The sequence below is a fragment of the Trichosurus vulpecula genome, chromosome 7, assembly GCF_011100635.1.
Source record: "Trichosurus vulpecula isolate mTriVul1 chromosome 7, mTriVul1.pri, whole genome shotgun sequence".
NCBI classification, from domain to species: domain Eukaryota; kingdom Metazoa; phylum Chordata; class Mammalia; order Diprotodontia; family Phalangeridae; genus Trichosurus; species Trichosurus vulpecula.
Genome location: NC_050579.1, coordinates 203,679,435 through 203,700,054, shown reverse-complemented (window position 1 = coordinate 203,700,054; position 20,620 = coordinate 203,679,435). Strand labels below are relative to the sequence as shown.

At 39.0% G+C, this 20,620-nt stretch overlaps 1 protein-coding gene across 3 annotated transcripts in view; it reads left to right on the top strand.

The window, feature by feature from the left end:
• CD109 (CD109 molecule) overlaps nucleotides 1–20,620 on the top strand; it is a 170,645-nt gene that overhangs the window by 44,972 nt on the left and 105,053 nt on the right. For all 3 annotated transcript variants that reach the window (XM_036766846.1, XM_036766847.1, XM_036766845.1), the window contains exons 4-5: nucleotides 9,740–9,970; nucleotides 15,113–15,238. In XM_036766846.1, the coding sequence (XP_036622741.1) occupies nucleotides 9,740–9,970; nucleotides 15,113–15,238 (357 nt within the window). The remainder of the gene's footprint in view (nucleotides 1–9,739; nucleotides 9,971–15,112; nucleotides 15,239–20,620) is intronic.

Here is a 20,620-nt window from a genome sequence, read left to right as displayed (position 1 = left end):
TAGTCAAAGTTGTGGTTTTTCAGTAGTAACGTTTGACTGTGAGAGTTGGACCATAAGGAAAGCTGAGTGCTGCAGAGCTGATGCTTTCAATTGTGCTGGAGAAGACTTTTGAGAGTTCCTTGGACAGCAAGGAGATTAAATCAGTTAATATTTAAAGAAACTAATTCAGGCTACTCATTGGAAGGACATATACTAAAACTCAAGCTTAATTACTTTTGCCACATAATGAGAAGACAGGACTCATTGGAAAAAATCCTAATATTGGGAAAGATTGAAGGCAAAAGGAGAAGGGGATGGCAGAGGATGAGATGGATAGGTAGTCATAGAAGCAACAAATATGAGCTTGGACAGACTTTGGGAGATAATGGAGGATAGCAGGGCCTGGTGTTCTATGGTCCATGGGGTCACAAAGAGTCAGATAGGACTGAACGCCTGAAAAACATTTAACTTCTCAGTTCCCTAGGCAGCTCTCTTAAGTCTCTAAGCTACAGAAAAGGTGATGCCCTGCTTTGGTAGGAGTTTCTTCATTGGAGAGTTCCCTATACCAGGGCTGTCCAACCTTAGGTTTTTATAGAAACAATAGACAATATATTTTGATTTGCCATTTTAGTGAGAGCTCTCAGGTAGCTCAGCTTCGTTTACTAAAGCATATATGTAAATTTCTATGCTTGTAGGTGGGCTGCATAAATCTCACTGCTGCATTTTGGACAGCCCTGCCCTGTACTAATAAAATCACAGGTCCAGTCCCTATCCCTTTATATTTTAATATATTGCACCAAATTTTCAAGGTATTTTTGATTTTGAGGCTTGCAAATGCTAATATTTTAGATAATATTTTCCCCGATTATGTTAGTTTTGCACAAAATGGAAACGGTGAAAGCATACCATTAAATAGAGCTAAAGAAAACTATCTTATTGTCAACTCTACTCTTTATTTCTACTTTTGTTATGCTGGAGTCTTCCTTGCTTTAAGAAGGAATACAAAAAAATGAAAGCATACTTCTATTTTACACCAATGAATATTGTCTATTACTTGAGAAGACAAGACCATGAGATATTTGCCTGTTAATGGGGATAGTTTGTGGCATTACTCCATATTCTCATCTATGCTCTCATGTTTGGCCATAAGCAGGCTCATTTTGAGACTGCCCTGAAGGGGTTAGGTTGATAGCAGAAATGGGACAGAATGCATAGAAATTCAGTCAGTGCTTCTGAGCCTAATTATTATGTTAGTCAGTTAACAAATGACTGAATAGTTTATGCAGTTTGGGAATTATGGAGCATCAGAGCTCATCTTTTGCTAAGGAAAATATAGTATATTTTGGAGGAAGAAAAAGAGAAGATGAAAGATATGGTCCTCTTATAGGCACAAGATCAAAGCCCCTGCAAGGCTGTCTGCCACTGAGTAGTTGAACTCTTCAAACAAGAAAAGATATGGTAAGGGTAAATCGGTGGGAACACCAAATATCATCAGTTTTTTGTTAGGATAAATTAACTCTTGGAATTGAAAATGACAAGGTGACAGCTCCTTTAAGGTAGAGATCATTCTCATGCATTTGTTTAGGAACTCTGTGATTTGAAGAGTGAGATGATGACAAAAGAGGAAACAAGAGAATGAGTTGTGAGGAAATAAATAACAGCTATTGGGAATTTGGAGTTATTTTTGATGAATAAGCTTTTGAAAACTTGGGATTACCTCTGTTAACATCTACAATATAGGTCGAAGCATAAATTGTATTCCTTCCCTGTGTGGGTCTGAGACTACTACTTGCATTAAAAATATACAGAGTCCGTTCTTGAGAAAAGGCAAAAAGGAGTTTATTACTTTCTCATGAGAAAGGACACCCCCCCAGTGTGGCAAGATGATGCCAACAAGTGTGTGTGTGTTGCATACAGTTATTAATCAAATAACAAAATAACATTCTCACAAGCCCTTGACCTAATTGTCTCCATACCATTACCAAGAATTTAAAGGACACTAACTCATACAGGAACACACACAGGAACACTATTCCCAGTCCTATAGTAACCTAAGATGTTCCATAATCAATTATTTGAGTAAATTTGCTACTGTACTTACAAAACCTTCTGATTGTAGAAATTTTCCACCAAGATGCTAGAGACTTACAGTAAGGGAACAATATTTCCCCAATTTCCTGTCAAAGCCAGGCAGAAGTTATGTCAAACTTCAAACTCTATTTAGCCAGGCTTATGTAGTGTCAAAAGTAGTCATAGAAGAAAATATCAGAAGTGGAATACTAAGTGAAATTTTTTTTATTTCAAAGTTTCAACAGTAATTATTTTACGCGATGAAATAAGACTAGTGAGTTTATTGAGAAAAGGAAGGAATGTAATCACCTCTGTATTGGGAAGAAAAAAGCTGAGAATTATTATTCTTCCAGCAGGATTCACCTTTTCAAATGGGCAGTCATAACTACAGTTCCCCCTATCTAAAGGTAAACTAGAGTCAGGTTCATGTGGGAGGCAAAAAGGAATTTATTGCTTTCTCATGAGAAAGGACACACCCAGTGTGGCCCAAGATAATGCCAACATGTATGTATGTGTGTGTGTGTGTGTGTGTGTGTGTGTGTGTGTGTGTGAGAGAGAGAGAGAGAGAGAGAGAGAGAGATACAGCTCAAAGCAAGTTATATAGACCCTAATGCAGAGTGTTCCTTCCTCCCCCCCGCCCCTGCCACTGGCTTCTCTTCCCATTGACTGGGTTTGGAGCTCCCATTCTAAATGCAGAATTTTCTCCCCAGCAACAGAGAACAAAGAACAAAAAGACAGGTGTAGGACCAGGGACTGGTATTCAGCAAAAAGGGAGTAAGGGCTAGATGAATGGGGCCTTACATGTGCTGTCCCCTGATGTAATTTCTTATCTCTACTTTCTCAGCAGAGCAGTTTCTAAAAATATAGAAGGGGTGCAGGGTCAGGGGTGGGGTTGGATGGTAGGAAAGGTAAGGGCTTTTCCCATGCTGAGGGGGCTTCACTATTTCAGCATTCCACTCAATCCCTCCTCTTCAACCTTCTGAAGACCCCTCACACCATTATTGATAAACTTCCTTTACTCCCTTATTCTTTCTCATCTGAATTCTTCCCCTTAACCATTACCCCTTTAAGTAAGTATGGGAAGGATTGATCGATGCATTGACAAATCAAAGGGGCAGGCCTCTTTATAAATACTAATACAGAGACTCAAAAGAAAACAATAATGCAATTGTCCCTTTAAGATTCAAAAAGTCTTTTCCTATACAGCTGTCTGGCAGGGAACATTGTCAATGAAATCCTCTGGTCCTTGTTATTTGTTCCAGCCTTCTCCAGCACAGCATCTCAGCATCTTCTTCTTCTTGTCTTCTTGTAGGAACCAGCTTTCTATCTATTCTCCTACAAAAGTGACCTTAGCACAATTTTAAATTACCATTTCAAATCCTTATAACCCTGATCATTTTTACAAACTCAAAATAGGAACCTTGGCCAATTGTCATGTTTAAGAAATTCACATCAGAATCCAGTTTCTTACACTTTATTAATCCATTATTAATTTTCTCACCAGGAGGATGAGATTTCACTAAGAAATTAATAACAGGCTCCAGTACATACATAAATATATTAAATAATCAATTTTTAACACAGTACATATAAAATCTTAAACTTTTAGTCATGCCATGTTTTTTTTTAATGGAATTTACAAAATAAACCACAAGCCATTCTTCTTTTTAAAATTATTAATAGCAACAACACTTTAGATAAGCATGATATTAATCAAATAACAAAATAACATTCTCACAAGCCCTTGACCTAATTGTCTCCATACCATTACCAAGAAGTAAAGGACCCTAACTCATTCAGGAACACATACAGGAACACTAGTCCAAGTTCTATAGTAACCTAAGATGTTCCATAATCATTTTTTTGAGTAAATTTGTTACTGTACTTACAAAACCTTCTGATTATAGAAATTTGCCAGCAAGAGATTAGAGACTTATCAGTTATCAGTCCCATTAGGTCTTTGAATAGCAAATTCCAATAATCAGTTTAAGATATGACTATAGTCTAACATTGCTTAAGGAACATCTCCAAAGTGAGCCCTAACTAGCTTGCATGCATTTCCACCCTTGTTCATAAGACCTTACTAAGTTGGTGCAAAAGTCCTTAAGTAACTCAAATTCCAGAGTATTATCAAGAAACTAAATTCCTAGTTATCACAGAATCCCTAAATATCACAAAGTTCCTTAGTCAAAAGGTGTTGTAATAAAATCTCACATTGGCATCAGTTAAGAGACTGATTACAGGAAAAATACTACTGCTCTTAGGATCCTTTTAAACAAAGGGAACATCTTAAGGTGAGTCTTAAGTATTTTGCATAAATTTCTGCACATGTTCTAGTTCTAGATAAAAATATTATTAGATTTCCCAGGAAGATAACGCAAAAGAGCTCATATCTTATACTGACTACTTGCTTTGATCATAGAAGCTTACTATAGAAGGAAAAAGGGCAGGGACGTATGACATACCAAATATGACAGGATAAAACACCCTTAGCTTTGTTTAAATTCAGATAGAGTCACAGTTATCCAATCATGCAGTATCTGTTTCTCCTCATAGCCAGATTCAGGAATAGGAAGGTGGAAAACATTCCTTTCCAAAGGAACACAATAGGGAAACTGATTCTGGAGGATCTCTTCCTAGATTGAGACTAAGATTGTCCCCTCGACTTTTCCAAATGCAGACCTCCACCTGTTAACAGTACAGGATCACATTCCCTGTGAGTAGCTTATCTTGTGGCATTTCTCTCAGATACTGATTTAATGCAGAGAGCTATACCCAAATTCAAACTCAAAACAAATTAGTTATGGTCCCAAGTGCCTTTCACCTTAAACAGCAAGTCTCATTAATCACAGCTTAGAGACAGATACAGTTGCTTTTACTTTCATGGAGTTGCAATAAGCAATAAAGATTTACCAGGACTCACATATATAAGGGACTCCATTAAACATCTTTCCCTTCTTAAATTTAAACTTGTGCTGGTGTAAAAGCCAATTGTTAGAATCCTTTCTATGTATTGTACATAACCTTGCAACTTCTCAGCAAGCTAAGTTCATTCTTTAGGACCTACATAAATCAAACAAGTTCTTTTCCTGGGGCTGATTACCTTGCCCACGCAGATAGTTTCCAGGGGCATTGGCAATTTCACAAAATAAGGAAAATTAACATGGACCCCAGGAAGGGGTTAATAATGGTGCCCTTTGCCTGCTGACTCTCATGCATTCAGGAAGACTGTTCTGAATGGGCAGAACCAAATTGATAAGGCTTTACACAATCCCTTCTTTCCCCATACAGTAATCAATTAACCATTTTTAGTTTTAGCATTAAAACAATAATCAATAAAATAACCAAACTGCTCTTAATTGTAATAAAAACAATAAATTTCAATGACATCAAATACATTTCTAGATCATTAAAAAAATTATTTATAAAAGGATGGGCAGTCTTACCCTAAGTATAGACACTGACTGGCAGGCTTCTCTACCTCCTCTCCCTCTACTTCCTACTTTCTTCTACCACTTCTACCACAGGCTGCAACTACCAGTACACATTCTAGCTAGCCCTATGTGACACTGAGTCTAATACTTTGGGGAGGAACACCACTGACTTACATCACCCTCCCCTTATTCCTTTTTTATTTTCATCCTTTTGCCAGGTGCGGGAAAATGAATCTCTCTCTCTCTCTCATCTGATCTGGGATAAGAGGGGTTAATAGAAAAACCCTGGGCCTGTTTGCTATCTTTTCCTGTTTCTCTGAGCACACTTATTCAAGGTCAAGCCAAAGACACAACAAACCTAGGAATGAAACTTAAATAAAATTTAAAAAAATTCACAGTAGGTTTGGACATAATTGTCATCAATACCAAATTGCTGCAACAGATTAGCTTATAAATAGAAATTTAGTAGGGCTTCTCAAAAATCATGCAAAAGATTTTACAAAACACTTCTTCATAGAAAAACATTTCCCTTTCTCAAAAACAGCTTACAATTTATCCTGATATTATTATTATTAATTCCTAAGTACTAAACAATTCTTAAATTTGATCACCAAATCTTTTCCACATAATTGAAGAGAAAGAAAAGAAAACTAAACATACTTTTGTAAATACTTCATTCTTAGTTAACAATCTCACAAATTTCCTAAATGATAGCAAAACAATTTCAACTGAAAATCCCTTTAAATAAAGACAAAAATTTGTAATTTATGATTTCTTAAATTATAATATTTCAAAATATTATAATACATGGTCAAATAGAATGACTTAAAAATTTCTTAACTCATTCACCATTTTTACAGTACAATTCCTAACCTAACAACATTTAGATTATAAGAGAAATTGCTTTTCTGACAACACAGATGATACAGTTGTTTACCAAATTGTGCAATAAAGGAAAATTTTAGAAATACAACAATACCATAAACAATTATAATTATTAAAACTTTAAAACCAAAACCAATTAAGTACATTCTGGTGGCTTTACCTTAGTCAGATATGTTCCCAAATTGCCTCACACAGAGAATCATTCATCTCATCACCATTGACATAAACTTCACATTGAAGAGAATCCACATAAAGTTAATGAATATGAAGAAACTGTATTCAACTTAAAATAGTTTACATTCAAAATAGCATTTGTTTTATGCCAAGCATTGTGCCAAGCACCTTTACAATCATGTGATCTTTGTAATATCCCTGGGAATGAATTCTACCACCATCCCCTTACTGAACAGTAAAGTAAAGTAAATAGAACTTTCTTGGGACTATATAGTTAATAAATTTCTCAATGCCAAATAACAATATGTACTTTTAAAATTATACAAATATACATTTCTAAATTCAATACCCTTGGTCCTTCAAAAAGGAATATTATCCACAAATTCATATATTTCTTCAATATTTCAATTCCTTATTCACATTCACGTTTTTCTTGGAAAAGTTTTACAAACAGTTTGGAATCACCTATTATAATCAGGTCAGTTTAAAATGTGCTGGGCCAGTATTCTAACTACTTCTTTTGGCCCAGGTAAAAGGGAAGCCTAAGGAATTTGAATCATTGCTGACAAAGTATAGTCAATTTCCCATCCAGGCAGAGGAGTTTGATAATTAATTGAACAGTAATCACAATAACCAATATCTTTACCATAGCCAATATCTTATTAGATTTAATAGAACCCACCCGTGGATCTGGCCCGAAAGGTGGGTGGACATGATTCCTTCTATCTGTCCAGAACTTTATCTATTGGTTTTCAAATTAGGCTATCAGCCTTTCACTCTAAGCTGCCTGCTTAAGATCTTTGTTTACTAATCTTACTTTAGTGCCAAATAGTAAAATAAATTCTAACCTATCTTAAGGATTTAATTAGGAATGACACATTACACTTTTCATGTTTTTAAATACAACCAGAATGAATTCAATCTTTTTTTCTGGTTGGGTCCTATTACACAAACATTTTTCTCTTTTAGGTAAGGCAGGGAATGGTTAAAGGCTTATTTAACCTGCCTCCCTTTGCTCTGAGGGGAAAAGATTCACTCTCCTTTCATCCTTGTCTTTCTCTCTCCTACATTCAACAACTTGGCCAAAGTTGGAATGTGGGAGGGAGGAAGACAATATTTTCCAACAACTCTTCAAGAGTTTCCAAACCTTTTTACTTTCAAAACCTCTAGTAAAATAGGTTGTACCTTCCTTACACTTTCTACACATGCTCTTCTCCTACATGGTTGAACTTTCCTGCCTTCCCTACTTATCCCTTCTGGTGGACTTTGGTTAAAGTACCTTTAAAACTGCACATACCTTATTTCCCTCTTCAATTTGCCTTTTTCTATCATATAATCTAAACAATAAAAGGGTTTTCTCTCTCCTCTCTTCTGCCACCCGCTCCTCTGAAGAGACTGGAGTCAGCAGAGAAAGACAGAGATAGTGGACCTTACTGGGTGTCAGATTACACACTCACTCCACATGGAGACACAGAACAGATACAGACAGAAGATGAAAGAGAGCTCAGAGAGGAGTCTTAAAAATCCACTGCACAAATTAGACATTGCCAGCATTTTTCTTTTCTCTTGTCTTTCCCTTTGTACTTTGGTAACTCCCAATTACCTAGTCTGGCCCCTAGTGGGTTATTGCCACCCATTAGGCTGAGGCTCACAAGTTCTTGCTTTCTGAGAGAAAGTTCACCCATCTTGCCCCACCCATCTTAGACTGAGTTGTTTCCCCCCCACCCCCCATGGCTCACATGTTCTTGCTCTCCTTTTCCCAAAAGGAGGCTCTCCTATCTTGCCCCAACCCCGGGTCACCCACGAATTGCTCACTGGTCTTGCCCTCTAGAGAACTCACAGATCTCGCTCACATGGGATCGTGCACATGACTTATGTGACCAGATCAATTCGACCGTTCCTCTGGGTGGGCTTCCATATCATGATCAGGAGCTCCATTCCACTTTTGTTTTTGCCTCCTGAGATAGTCTTTCTTTGGGTCCTTATCTAATCAGGAGGGAAGTCTCACAGACCAAAGTCCCTGAGCCACTAGCAATCACCAGTGGGCACCTGCCCTGGGATTCTGTATGTAAAGATCCCTCCCGAAAAGGGGCTTACCAGCTAATGCACCAAAACTGTGTGGGTTTGAGACCACTACTCACATTAAAAATATACAGAGACTGTTCTTGAGAAAAGGCAAAAAGGAGTTTATTACTTTCTCATGAGAAAGGATACACCCCAGCGTGGCAAGATGATGCCAGCAAGTATGTGTGTGTTGCATATAGCTCAAAGCAAGTTATATAGACCCTAACGCAGAGTTCCCCCACATCCTACTGGCTCCTCTTCCCATTGACTGGGTTTGGAGCTCACATTCTAAATGCAGAATTTTCTTCCCAGCAACAGAGAACAAAGAACAAAAAGGCAGCTGTGAGACCAGGGACTGGTATTTAGCAAAAAGGGAGTAAAGGCTAGATAAACAGGACCTTGTAGGTGTCTGCCCCCGATATAATTTCTTATCTCTACTTTCTCAGTAGAGCAGTTTCTAAAAATATAGAAGAGGTACAGGGTGGGGGTGGATGATAGGAGAGGTAAGGTCTTATCAACCATGCTGAGGGGGTGTCGCTATTTCAGCATTCCACTCATTCCCCAAATTTGGTTTAAGTGTGCATTATAATTGACATTATTTTTCAGCAGACACACACACACACACACACACACACACAGAGTTTTCCCTTTCTTTTAAAAATTATAATTTTTTTGTTATGATGAAAAAATCATCAACGAACACAAATTTTTCCATATACCAGGGCTGTGCAAAATGTGACCTGCAAGCTGCTGCAATGTGATTATGTGGCCCGCCTAGAAGCATAGAAATTTACATAAATGCTTTAGTAAACGAAGCTGAGCTACCTCAGAGCTCTCACTAAAATGGCAAACCACAATATATTGTCTGTTGTTTCAATAAAAACCTAAGATTGGACAGCCCTGCTTACACAAAGGACAGAAAATGGGGTTACATAGGAAACTATGTATCTATCACATATAACTTGTTTGTTTTTTCCTTTTAAGGTAATTTCATTTTAGAGTGTCTCATAATTAGACCAAAGTATGTAGTTAACTTTCTGTTCTTTTACATGATTAAAAGCACCTCTGAGTTTGAAAAGAGTACTTAGTTTGGTCTGACCTTGTAACGCTGATCTACCTTTTTTTTTTTCCAGCTCCCCTTGAATACTGCTAACGAATTGTATGAATTACATATCACTGGACATGCACAGAATCAGACTTTGTTTTCTGATAAAACCCTCTTGACCTTTGAGTCCAAGAGATTATCTGTCTTCATTCAAACAGACAAGTTCCTTTACAAACCAAACCAAGAGGTGAAATTCCGTATTGTCACTCTCTATTCTGACCTCAAGCCATATAAAACTGCTGCAGACATCCTAATTAAGGTAAGCACTATTTGGAAACATGGCAGTAAGCTCCAGCCCTTGGCTTTGTATTCAAAGGGAAACTCTATCAACAAATGGGAAATGTGGATAGAGTACCAGACTTGGACTCAGGAGAACTGAGGTCAAGGCTCAGTTTTTATGCTTGACCTTGAAAGTCACTTACCTTTTCTCAGTCTTAGTTGACTTACTTCTATCTCTTAAGTTCTTAAGAGGAAGAGACTTTATAAGCCTTAAAGCACTATAGAAATATGGCTTGTTACTTTTTTTAAAAAATTAATTAATTTATTTAATATTTTTAGTTTTCAGCATTGATTTCCACAAGATTTTGAATTACAAATTTTCTCCCCTTTTCTACCCTCCCCCCATTCCAAGATGGCATATATTCTGCTTGCCCCATTCCCCAGTCAGCCCTCCCTTCTGTCACCCCACTCCCCGCCATCCCCTTTTTCCTTCCTTTCTTGTAGGGCAAGATAGATTTCTATGCCCCATTGCCTGTATATCTTATTTCCCAGTTGCATGCAAAAAGAACTTTTTTTTGAACATCTGCTTTTAAAACTTTGAGTTCCAAATTCTCTCCCCTCTTCCCTCCCCACCCACCCTCCCTAAGAAAGTAAACAATTCAATGTAGATCACACATGTATCATTATGTAAAACGCTTCCACAATACTCATGTTGTGAAAGACCAACTATATTTTTCTCCCTCCTATCTGTCCCCCTTTATCCAATTTTCTCCCTTGACCCTGTCCCTTTTCAAAAGTGTTTGCTTTTGATTACCTCCTCCCCCTATCTGCCCTCCCTTCTATCGTCCCCCCTTTTTTATCCCTTTCCTCTTTCTTTCCTGTGGGGTAAAATATCCAATTGATTGTGTATGTTATTCCCTCCTCAGGTCAAATCCGATGAGAGCAAGATTCACTCATTCCCCCTCACCTGCCCCCAACTGCTTTTTCTTGCTACTTTTATGTGAGATAATTTACCCCATTATATCTCTCCCTTTCTTCCTCTCTCAATATATTCCTCTCTCATCCCTTAATTTTATTATTTTTTTTAGATATCATCCCTTCATATTCAGCACACCCTGTGTCCTCTGTCTATATCTATATCTATATATCTATATATATACATACATATGTGTATGTGTATATATGTATTATATGTATATTCGCTTCATCTACCCTAATATTGAGGTCTCATGAATTACACACATCATCTTTCCATGTAGGAATGTAAACAAAACAGTTCAACTTTAGTAAGGCCCTTATGATTTCTCTTTCTTGTTTACCTTTTCATGCTTCTCTTGATTCTTGTGTTTGAAAGCCAATGAGAAAGCTTGACAGTCTTCTATTTTATTGAAAATCCTTATTTTGCCTTGGAGCATTATACTCAGTTTTGCTGGGTAGGTGATTCTTGGTTTTAATCCTAGCTCCATTGACCTCTTAATTGATCCCTTAATGTAGAAGCTACTAGATCTTGTGTTATCCTGATTGTGTTTCCACAATACTCAAATTGTTTCTGGCTGCTTGCAGTATTTTCTTCTTGATCTGGGAGTTCTGGAATTTGGCGACAATATTCCTAAGTGTTTTCTTTTTGGGATCTTTTTCAGGAAGTGATTGGTCGATTCTTTCAATTTCTATTTTACCCTCTGGTTCTAGAATATCAGGGCAGTTTTCCTTGATAATTTCTTGAAAGATGATATCTAGGCTCTTTTTTTGATCATGGCTTTCAGGTAGTCCAATAATTTTTAAATTATCTCTCCTGGATCTATTCTCCAGGTCAGTGTTTTTTTCCATTGAGATATTTCACATTGTTTTCCATTTATTCATTCCTTTGGTTCTGTTTTATAATTTCTTGATTTCTCGTAAAGTCACTAGCTTCCACTTGCTCCAATCTAATTTTTAAGGTAGTATTTTCTTCAGTGGTCTTTTGGACCTCCTTTTCCATTTGGCTAATTCTGCCTTTCAAGGCATTCTTCTTCTCATTAGCTTTTTGGAGCTCTTTTGCCATTTGAGTTAGTCTATTTTTTAAGGTGTTATTTTCTTAAGAATTTTTTTGGGTCTCCTTTAGCAAGTCATTGACTTGTTTTTCATGGTTTTCTCACATCACTCTCATTTCTCTTCCCAATTTTTCCTCTAATTCTCTCACTTACATTTCCAACTCCTTTTTGAGCTCCTCCATGGCCTGGGACCAATTCATATTTTTCTTGGAGGCTTTTGATGTAGGCTCTTTTACTTTGTTGACTTCTGTCTGTATGTTTTGGTCTTCTTTGTCACCAAAAACAGATTCCAAAGTCTGAGTCTGAATCTGAGACTGTTTTGACTGCCTGTTCATGTTCCCAGCCAGCTACTTGACCCTTAAGCTTATTGTCAGGGTACAACTGTCTAAGCTTGAGGGGCTGTGCTGTTATTTTCAGAGCTACTTCTACACAGCAAGCTCTGCCATAACAGTGCTCCTTCTCCCCCAAGAACCGCCAACCGGGATTGCAGCCCAGAGCCAGGCAGGGCAAAGCAGGCTTTGCAATCCCACTCTAAGCTTAATTCCTCCCACCAGGTGGGCCTGGTGCTAGAGGCAAATGCAGCTGTAGCTCTGAAGGCAGCCTCAGAAGTGTACTACCTCCGCCACCCCTGGGGTGGTGGCTGATTGCGAACTCCTTTCACTCTGTCCCAGAAGCTTTTCCCACTAACCTTCTCTGTTGTTTTTGGCGTTCGTGGGTTGAGAAGTCTGGTAATTGCCCCAGCTCACTTCAGGGCATTATACCTGTTCCACCCGGCTCCTGGTCTGGTTGGTCCTGGCACAGTCCATGCTGGGCTCTGCTCCCAGCTCCGTGTGATAGACCCTTCCCAGCGACCATCCAGGCTGTCCTAGGCTGGAGCCCTGCTTCCCTTTGCTATTTGGTGGTTCTGTAACTCTAGAATTTGTTCAGAGTCATTTTTTATATGTGTTTGGAGGGACCTGGTGGGGAGCTTAAGCAAGTCCCTGTTTTACAGCCACCATCTTGGTTCCACCCCATGTGCCTTGTTACTTTTAACAGTAGGATGTTTTGGTTTTATTTCCTTTTTACTTTCCTTCCTATACATAGAACCAAGGCAAGTCAACTTGTCAACAATGCAAGTATTTATGAATTACTCACTATGTGCCAGGCATTGGACTAAGCACTAGAGACACAAAGAAAGGCAAAAACCAGTCTTCTCCCTAGAAGGAACTTCAGAGTATAAGGGGGAAGACCACATGTAGACAACTACATACAAACAAGTATATAGTCAGGATGGTTGTTGTCCTTAGTTCTTGAAGAGGACCAAAATGACATCACTATGTTGGCGTCAAGGTGCAGTGTGTCTGATTGTGGCTGATCAGACCAATCTCAGCTTGGAAGGCTCTACCACAGGTTGGGCGTGAATAGTCCATAAGATCATTTGGAGTAAAGATGTCTCTAAATGTGTTCATCTCATGTTTCCTTTGAGCTGCTTCAATTCAAACAGTGCCTTCTTTGTTGTGGGCATGGCATGCTGGGTGGTCCTGTGCCAATGTCTCCTATTTCTCACAGTCAATTCCAAAGTTCTTCAGAGACCTTGAGAGTGTCCTTGTATAGACAGGATAATCCTAGAGGAAAAGTATTAGATTAAGGGAGGTCCAGGAAGGGCTTCTTGCAGGGGGTGAGAATCAGAAATTTTTTTTTCTTTTTTCTTTTTTTTTGGAGGGTTTAAGGCAAGGCAATTGGGGTTAAGTGACTTGCCCAAGGTCACACAGCAAATAAGTGTGTCAAGTGTCTGAGGGCAAATTTGAACTCAGGTCCTCCTGACTCCTGGGCTGGTGCTCTACTCACTGCTCCACCTAGCTGCCCCATGAGAATCAGAATCCTATATAGTTGGAAAGGGCCTTAAAATCCAGATTCCCTCAGTGCAGCCCCTGCTTGTCATAGAAAGCTCACTGTTAGAGAGGCAGGAGTTTTGATTGTGAGGTTGGAGCCTTGTGATTTGGCCTAGCTTTCATTGCAATTTCCTGTGACATCTTCAAGTTTTCCATTTATAAGATAGGGAGACATCTGCTGACCTTGTGGAATACTTCTTATGATTAATGCAACATGGAAGGCAAATGTAGGCCTTCCAGACTATCACTATTGTTGTTTCAGAGTTAGCAGCTCTCTGAGTTTGTGGCAGTATTCCATGGCACATTGTTTGTAATGAAAGTTTAATGCAACTGTCAGTATTTCCACATTGAGCTTTGCAGCCAATGCAGAGTAGGGGTGATAGAAGTATTTCTTATGTGCCCATCTTGGTGCATGATTCTGTAGCACACATCTTAAGAATACCGAAGGAAAGATTGGAAATAGCAGAAAGCTATGAATTAAGAGGTAATGGGGAAGGTGAGATATGGTTGTCTAGACATAGCTGGAGGTGCGACAACGGGAAGGAGAAAGGGGAGAGATTTTCTTTCAAGACATGACGGGTGACTTTCTGCCATTCTATGGAGGTGATTTGCTGGTAGTCTAGTGTAAAGGGAGGTTCTGAGAGTGCTATGGAATGTCATTTGTTCAATTGTTTCAGTTGTGTCTGGTTCTCTGTGACCCCATTTTGGGGTTCTCTTGGCAAATATATTGGAGTGGTTTGCAATTTTCTTCTTTTATAGATGAGGAACTGAGGCAAACAAGGTTAAGTGATTTGCCCAGGGTCACACAACTGCTTAAGTGCCTGAGGCTGGATTTGAACTCATGAAGATAAATCTTTCTGATTCCAAGCCCTTTGCTGTATGTATCGTACCAATTAACTACCCTGCTGTGTCACTAGCCATCACTAAATAGCTAGGTTAAGCAGTTGATAGAGTACTGGGCATAGAGTTAGGGAGACATGAGTTTAAATTTAGCCTCAGCTACTTACTAGCTGTGTGACCTCAGGAAAGTCACTTAAGCTCTCCCTGCCTCAATTTCTTCCGCTGTAAAATGAGTAAATAACAGGACCAACCCACCTGGAGTTATTGTGAGGATCAAATGAGGTAATATTTATAAAGTGCTTAGCGCAGTGCTTGGCAGTAGTAGGTGCTTAATTTGTTCCTTCCCTATTATAATAGAAGGTGCAATCATAACTCTCCTCTCTGTTCCCAGACGTGACTTTGTCATCTTTAAAATAATTGATGTCATTTTTTTTATTATAGGACCCCAAATCAAATTTGATCCAACAGTGGTCAGATGAACAAGGTGACCTTGGAGTTATTTCCAAAACATTTCAGTTATCTTCAAATCCAATACTTGGTGATTGGTCTATTCAAGCACGAGTGAACGTAAGTACAATTTTGACCTTTTTTAGAAACATGTCCAAGGATTTCAGTGTATTTGGAGGGGAAAAAAATCTCCTCAGCCATCGTCTGCATGATGACAATCTTTTCATTTATGAGAAGGGACAGAAACAAAGACTAATGAGGCAAAAAACAGCTAGAAAATTTTTAGGTGTTTCACTTTTAACTGATAACATTTCATAAATCTGGTCAAATCATCATTCTATCTTCCATTTGTATTTTATCACTTTTTATAATAATTCTGGAGATCTGTGTAAAACGAGGACCAAATAATCTCTACGTATATGATTTGTTAAATATATAGCAATTAAGGAATATATATGGATATAGTTTGAGAAGTTCTGGATCTTATTATGGCTTGTGTTTATTGATACTGGTTGGCTGATGCCAATCTTGTACTAATATAGCTTTGTTAATGTTAAAAAAATCAGTAATCTAAAAAGCAATATTCAGCAATTCAATTCCATCAGCGTTAATTAACCATCTGCTGTGAGCTGTGTTGTAGTGTGCTAGGCACTGGCTGAGATAGAACTATAAACTTTATTTACCAAACTGTAACTACTCATTGGATTTAGACTTGGAAGGGACCTTTAGGATCATATATTCCAACTTTCTCATTTTTTTTAGATGAGGAAACTAAAATCCAGATAGCTTATATGTAAAGGAAGTGAGTATCATAGCCAAGATTCAAGTCCAGGTATCAAGGAAGGAGCACTTGGGAATCAGAGAATCTTGGCTTACAACCTATATAATTCTGGGCAACTCAATTTGCCTCTCTAGGTCTCAGTTTCCTCAGCTGTAAAAAGAGGGAGTTGGGCTATATGACCACTAAGATCTTTTGCAACTCAAAGCCTGTTATCCCTGTGACTTTTCATGCCTTCAGGCAGCTAGCTAGGTGGCACAGTGGCTAGAGTGTTGGACATGGAGTCAGGAAGACCTGAGTTTAATTCTGGCCTCACTTACGTGCTGGTCCTTCCTAGTGACTATGGGCAAGTCACTTAACCTCTGCCTTCTTTAGTTTCCTAATCTGAAAAATGGGGAAAATTAATAGCATCTGCCTCCAGGGATATTGTGAGGATCAAGTTCTTAGCACAGTGTCTCGAATCTAGTAGGTGTTTAATTCATGTTTATTCTCTTTCCTCACTATACCCTTTCACTCTTGCTTTCTCTGTTTCAGAGGTCATTTAATAATTAATATTTTTTGTTTTTAGTTTAAAACACTCAGTTCCACATAATTTTGAGTTCCAGATTTTCTTCCCCCCCCTCCCCTCTTTCCTCCCCAAGATGGTATGGAATCCAATATATCTTCTTCATATAACTTCACATTGAACATATTTACACAATAGTCAGGTTGTAAAGAAGAATTATGACCAGTGGAATGAATCATGAGAAAGAAGAAACAAAACTAAAACAAAAAAAAAAAAGAAAAACCAAGGGGAAAAAAATGGAGAGCGTACAGAGTGCCTCAATCTGCATTCAGACTCCATAGTTCTTTCTTTGGATGTAGATAGCTCTCAGAGGTCATTTAATGCAACTGTAACCTGAGCAGGAATATCCCAATATCAGTGTGCTGGGACAGTCTATCTATTGCACCACCTAGCTGTCCCTTAGTAGTACTAGACTACTACTTCCTTTTCTAAATCATCACAAACCATCCCTTTAGCTCACTAATCATATCTGATAGTTCTTTTAGTTCTCTAGGAGATAGGTCATCTGGATTTTGTGACTTGAATTTATTAAAGGCAATTACATATCTTAACCTCTCCCTACTTTGCTTAGGTTTCAACTCATTAATTTTTTTGTTTAAGCCTTTCTTGGCCAAAGATAATTTTACTTGTTAGAGAAAAGAGAGATAAAATAAAAGTTGTGTAATTCATTCCCTCTATCAAAGCCTTCAGGTTGGTCTGTCTGCCTCAAGTTACTCCCCAGTCGAATCCATCCTCCATTCAGCTTCCAAAATGATTTTCCTTAAGTGCAGATCTGACTGTGTCAACCCCTCCCCCAATTCAATTAACTCCAGTGGCTTCCTATTACCTCTAGGATCAAATATAAAATTCTCAGTTTGGTATTCATAACCATTCATAACCTTGCCTATTCCTCTTTTCCAAGTTTACTCCTGCTTTGTTTCCCTCTACACATTCTATGATCTGTCAACAGTAGACTTCTTGTTATTCCTCCCAACTTAGTGCCTTTTTCCTGGCTATCTTCCTTCCATGCTTCTCCCTCCTTACTTCTACCTCCTAACCTCCTCGGTTTCCATCAAGACCCAACTCAAATCACACTTTCCGTAGGAGGCCTTCTCTGGTCCTCCTCACTGCTAGTGCCTTCCCCCTGAGATTGCCTTGATCTACTTTGTGTATCTCTTTTATGTACCTAGTTGTTTGAATATTTTCTCCCTTTGATAATTGAAAGGATACTATATATTTAAAAAGACAATTTTTTTTCATTTTTTTATTTTTTAATTTATTTATTTAACATATTTAGTTTTCAGCATTGATTTTCACAAGAGTTTGAATTACAAATTTTCTCCCCATTTCTACCTTCCCCCCCACTCCAAGATGGCGTATATTCTGGTTGCCCTGTTTCCCAGTCAGCCCTCCCCTCTGTCACCCCACTCCCCTCCCATCCCCTTTTCCCTTCCTTTCTTATAGGGCAAGATAAATTTCTACACCCCATTACCTGTGTATCTTATCTTCTAGTTGCATGCAAAAACTTTTTTTTTTTGTTTTTGAACATTTGTTTTTAAAACTTTGAGTTCCAAATTCTCTCCCCTCTTCCCTTCCCACCCACCCTCCCAAAGAAGTCAAGCAATTCAACATAGGCCACATGTGTTATCATTATGTATAAGCCTTCCACAATACTCATGTTGTGAAAGACTAACTATATTTTGCTCCTTCCCAACCCATCACCCTTTATTGAATTTTCTCCCTTGACCCTGTCCCCTTTCGAAAGTGTTTGTTTTTGACTACCTCCACCCCCATCAACGCTCCCCTCCATCATCCACCCCTTTTTTTATCTTATTCCCTCTTCTTTCCTGTGGGGTGAGATTCCCAATTGGGTATGTATGGTATTCCCTCCTTAGGCCAAATCTGATGAGAGCAAGGTTCACTCATTCCCCCCTCACCCGCCCGCTGCCCTCCTCCCAGAGAACTGCTTCCTCTTGCCACCTTTATGCGAGATAATCCACCCCATTCTATCTCTCCTTATCTCCCTCTCTCAGTATGTTCCTCTCTCATCCCTTAATTTGATTTTATTTCTTTTAGATATCTTCCCTTCATCTTCAACTCACCCTGTGTCCGCTCTCTCTCTCTCTCTCTCTCTCTCTCTCTCTCTCTCTCTCTATATATATATATATATACATACACATAGATATATACATACATACACATTCACCCATATATATACATAAACATATATGTATGCATATTCCCTTCAGCTACCCTAATACTGAGGTCTCATGAATCATACTTGTCATCTTTCCATGTAGGAGTGTCAACAAAACAGTTCACCTTTAGTAAGTCCCTTGCAATTTGTGTTTCTTGTTCTTTTTCTTGATTACCTTTTCATGCTTCTCTTGATTCTTGTGTTTGAAAGTCAAATTTTCTATTCAGTTCTGGTCTTTTCACTGAGAAAGCTTGAAAGTCCTCTATTTTACTGAAAGTCCATATTTTGCCTTGGAGCATAATACTCAGTTTTGCTGGGTAGGTGATTCTAGGTTTTAATCCTAGCTCCATTGACCTCCGGAATATCGTATTCCAAGCCCTTCGATCAATTAATGTAGAGGCTGCCAGATCTTGGATTATTCTGATTATGTTTCCACAATACTCAAATTGTTTCTTTCTGGCTGCTTGCAGTATTTTCTCCTTAATCTGGGAGCTCTGGAATTTGGCGACAATATTCCTGGGAGATTTCTTTTTGGGATCTATTTGAGGAGGCGATTGATGGATTCTTTCAATTTCTATTTTGCCCTGTGGCTCTAGAATAACAGGGTAGTTCTCCTTGATAATTTCTTGAAAGATGATATCTAGGCTCTTTTTTTGATCATGGCTTTCAGGTAGTCCAATAATTTTTAAATTATCTCTCCTGGATCTATTTTCCAGGTCAGTGGTTTTTCCAATGAGATATTTCACATTGTCTTCCATTTTTTCATTCCTTTGGTTCTGTTTTATAATATCTTGATTTCTCATAAAGTCACTAGCTTCCACTTGCTCCAATCTAATTTTTAAAGTAGTATTTTCTTCAGTGGTCTTTTGGACCTCCTTTTCCATTTGGCTAATTCTGCCTTTCAAGGCATTCTTCTCCTCATTGGCTTTTTGGAGCTCTTTTGCCATTTGAGTTAGTCTGTTTTTTAAGGTGTTATTTTCTTCAGTGTATTTTTCGGTATTTTTTTGAGTCTCCTTTAGCAAGTCATTGACTTGTTTTTCATGGTTTTCTCGCATCCTTCTCATTTCTCTTCCCAATTTTTCCTCTACTTCTCTAACTTGCTTTTCCAAATCCTTTTTGAGTTCTTCTATGGCCTGGGGCCAGTTCATGTTTTTCTTGGAGGCTTTTGTTGTAGGCTCTATGACTTTGTTGTCTTCTTTAGGCTGTATGTTTTGGTCTTCTTTGTCACCAAAGAAAGAATCCAAAGTCTGAGACTGAATCTGGGTGCGTTTTCGCTGCCTGGACATATTCCCAGCCAACTAACTTGACCCTTGAGTTTTTCAGTGGGGTATGACTGCTTGTAGACTAGAGAGTTCTATGTTCCACGTTTGGGAGGGAGGTCCCGGCTCTGCCACACCAGCACTGCTCCTTCCCCAAGAACCCCCAACCCGGACTGGGCTTAGATCTTCAGCAGGCTGTGCACTCCTGCTCTGATCTGCCACTTAATTCCTCCCACCAGGTGGGCCTGGGGCCAGAAGCAGCAGCAGTTGTAGCTGCCCCACTTCCGCTACCCCCGGGGCTGGAAGCCGAACCTCGAACTCCTTCCACTCCCGCAGCTTTTCCCACTAACCCTCTCTGCTGTCTTTGGTGTTTGTGGGTTGAGGAGTCTGGTAACTGCCGCAGCTCACTGATTCAGGGTGCTAGGGCCCCCTCTGCCCGGCTCCTGGTCTGGTTGGTCCACGCCGCTCAGGCTGGGCTGTGCTCCACTCCGTTCCCAGCTCCCAGCTCCATGTGGGATAGACCTCACCCAGAGACCATCCAGGCTGTCCTGGGCTGGAGCCCTGCTTCCCTCTGCTGTTTTGTGGGTTCTGCCATTCTAGAATTGGTTCAGAGCCATTTTTTATAGGTTTTTGGAGGGACTCGGTATGGAGCTCACGCTAGTCCCTGCTTACCAGCCGCCATCTTGGCTCCGCCCCTGTCCTAAAAAGACAATTTTAAAGGGCT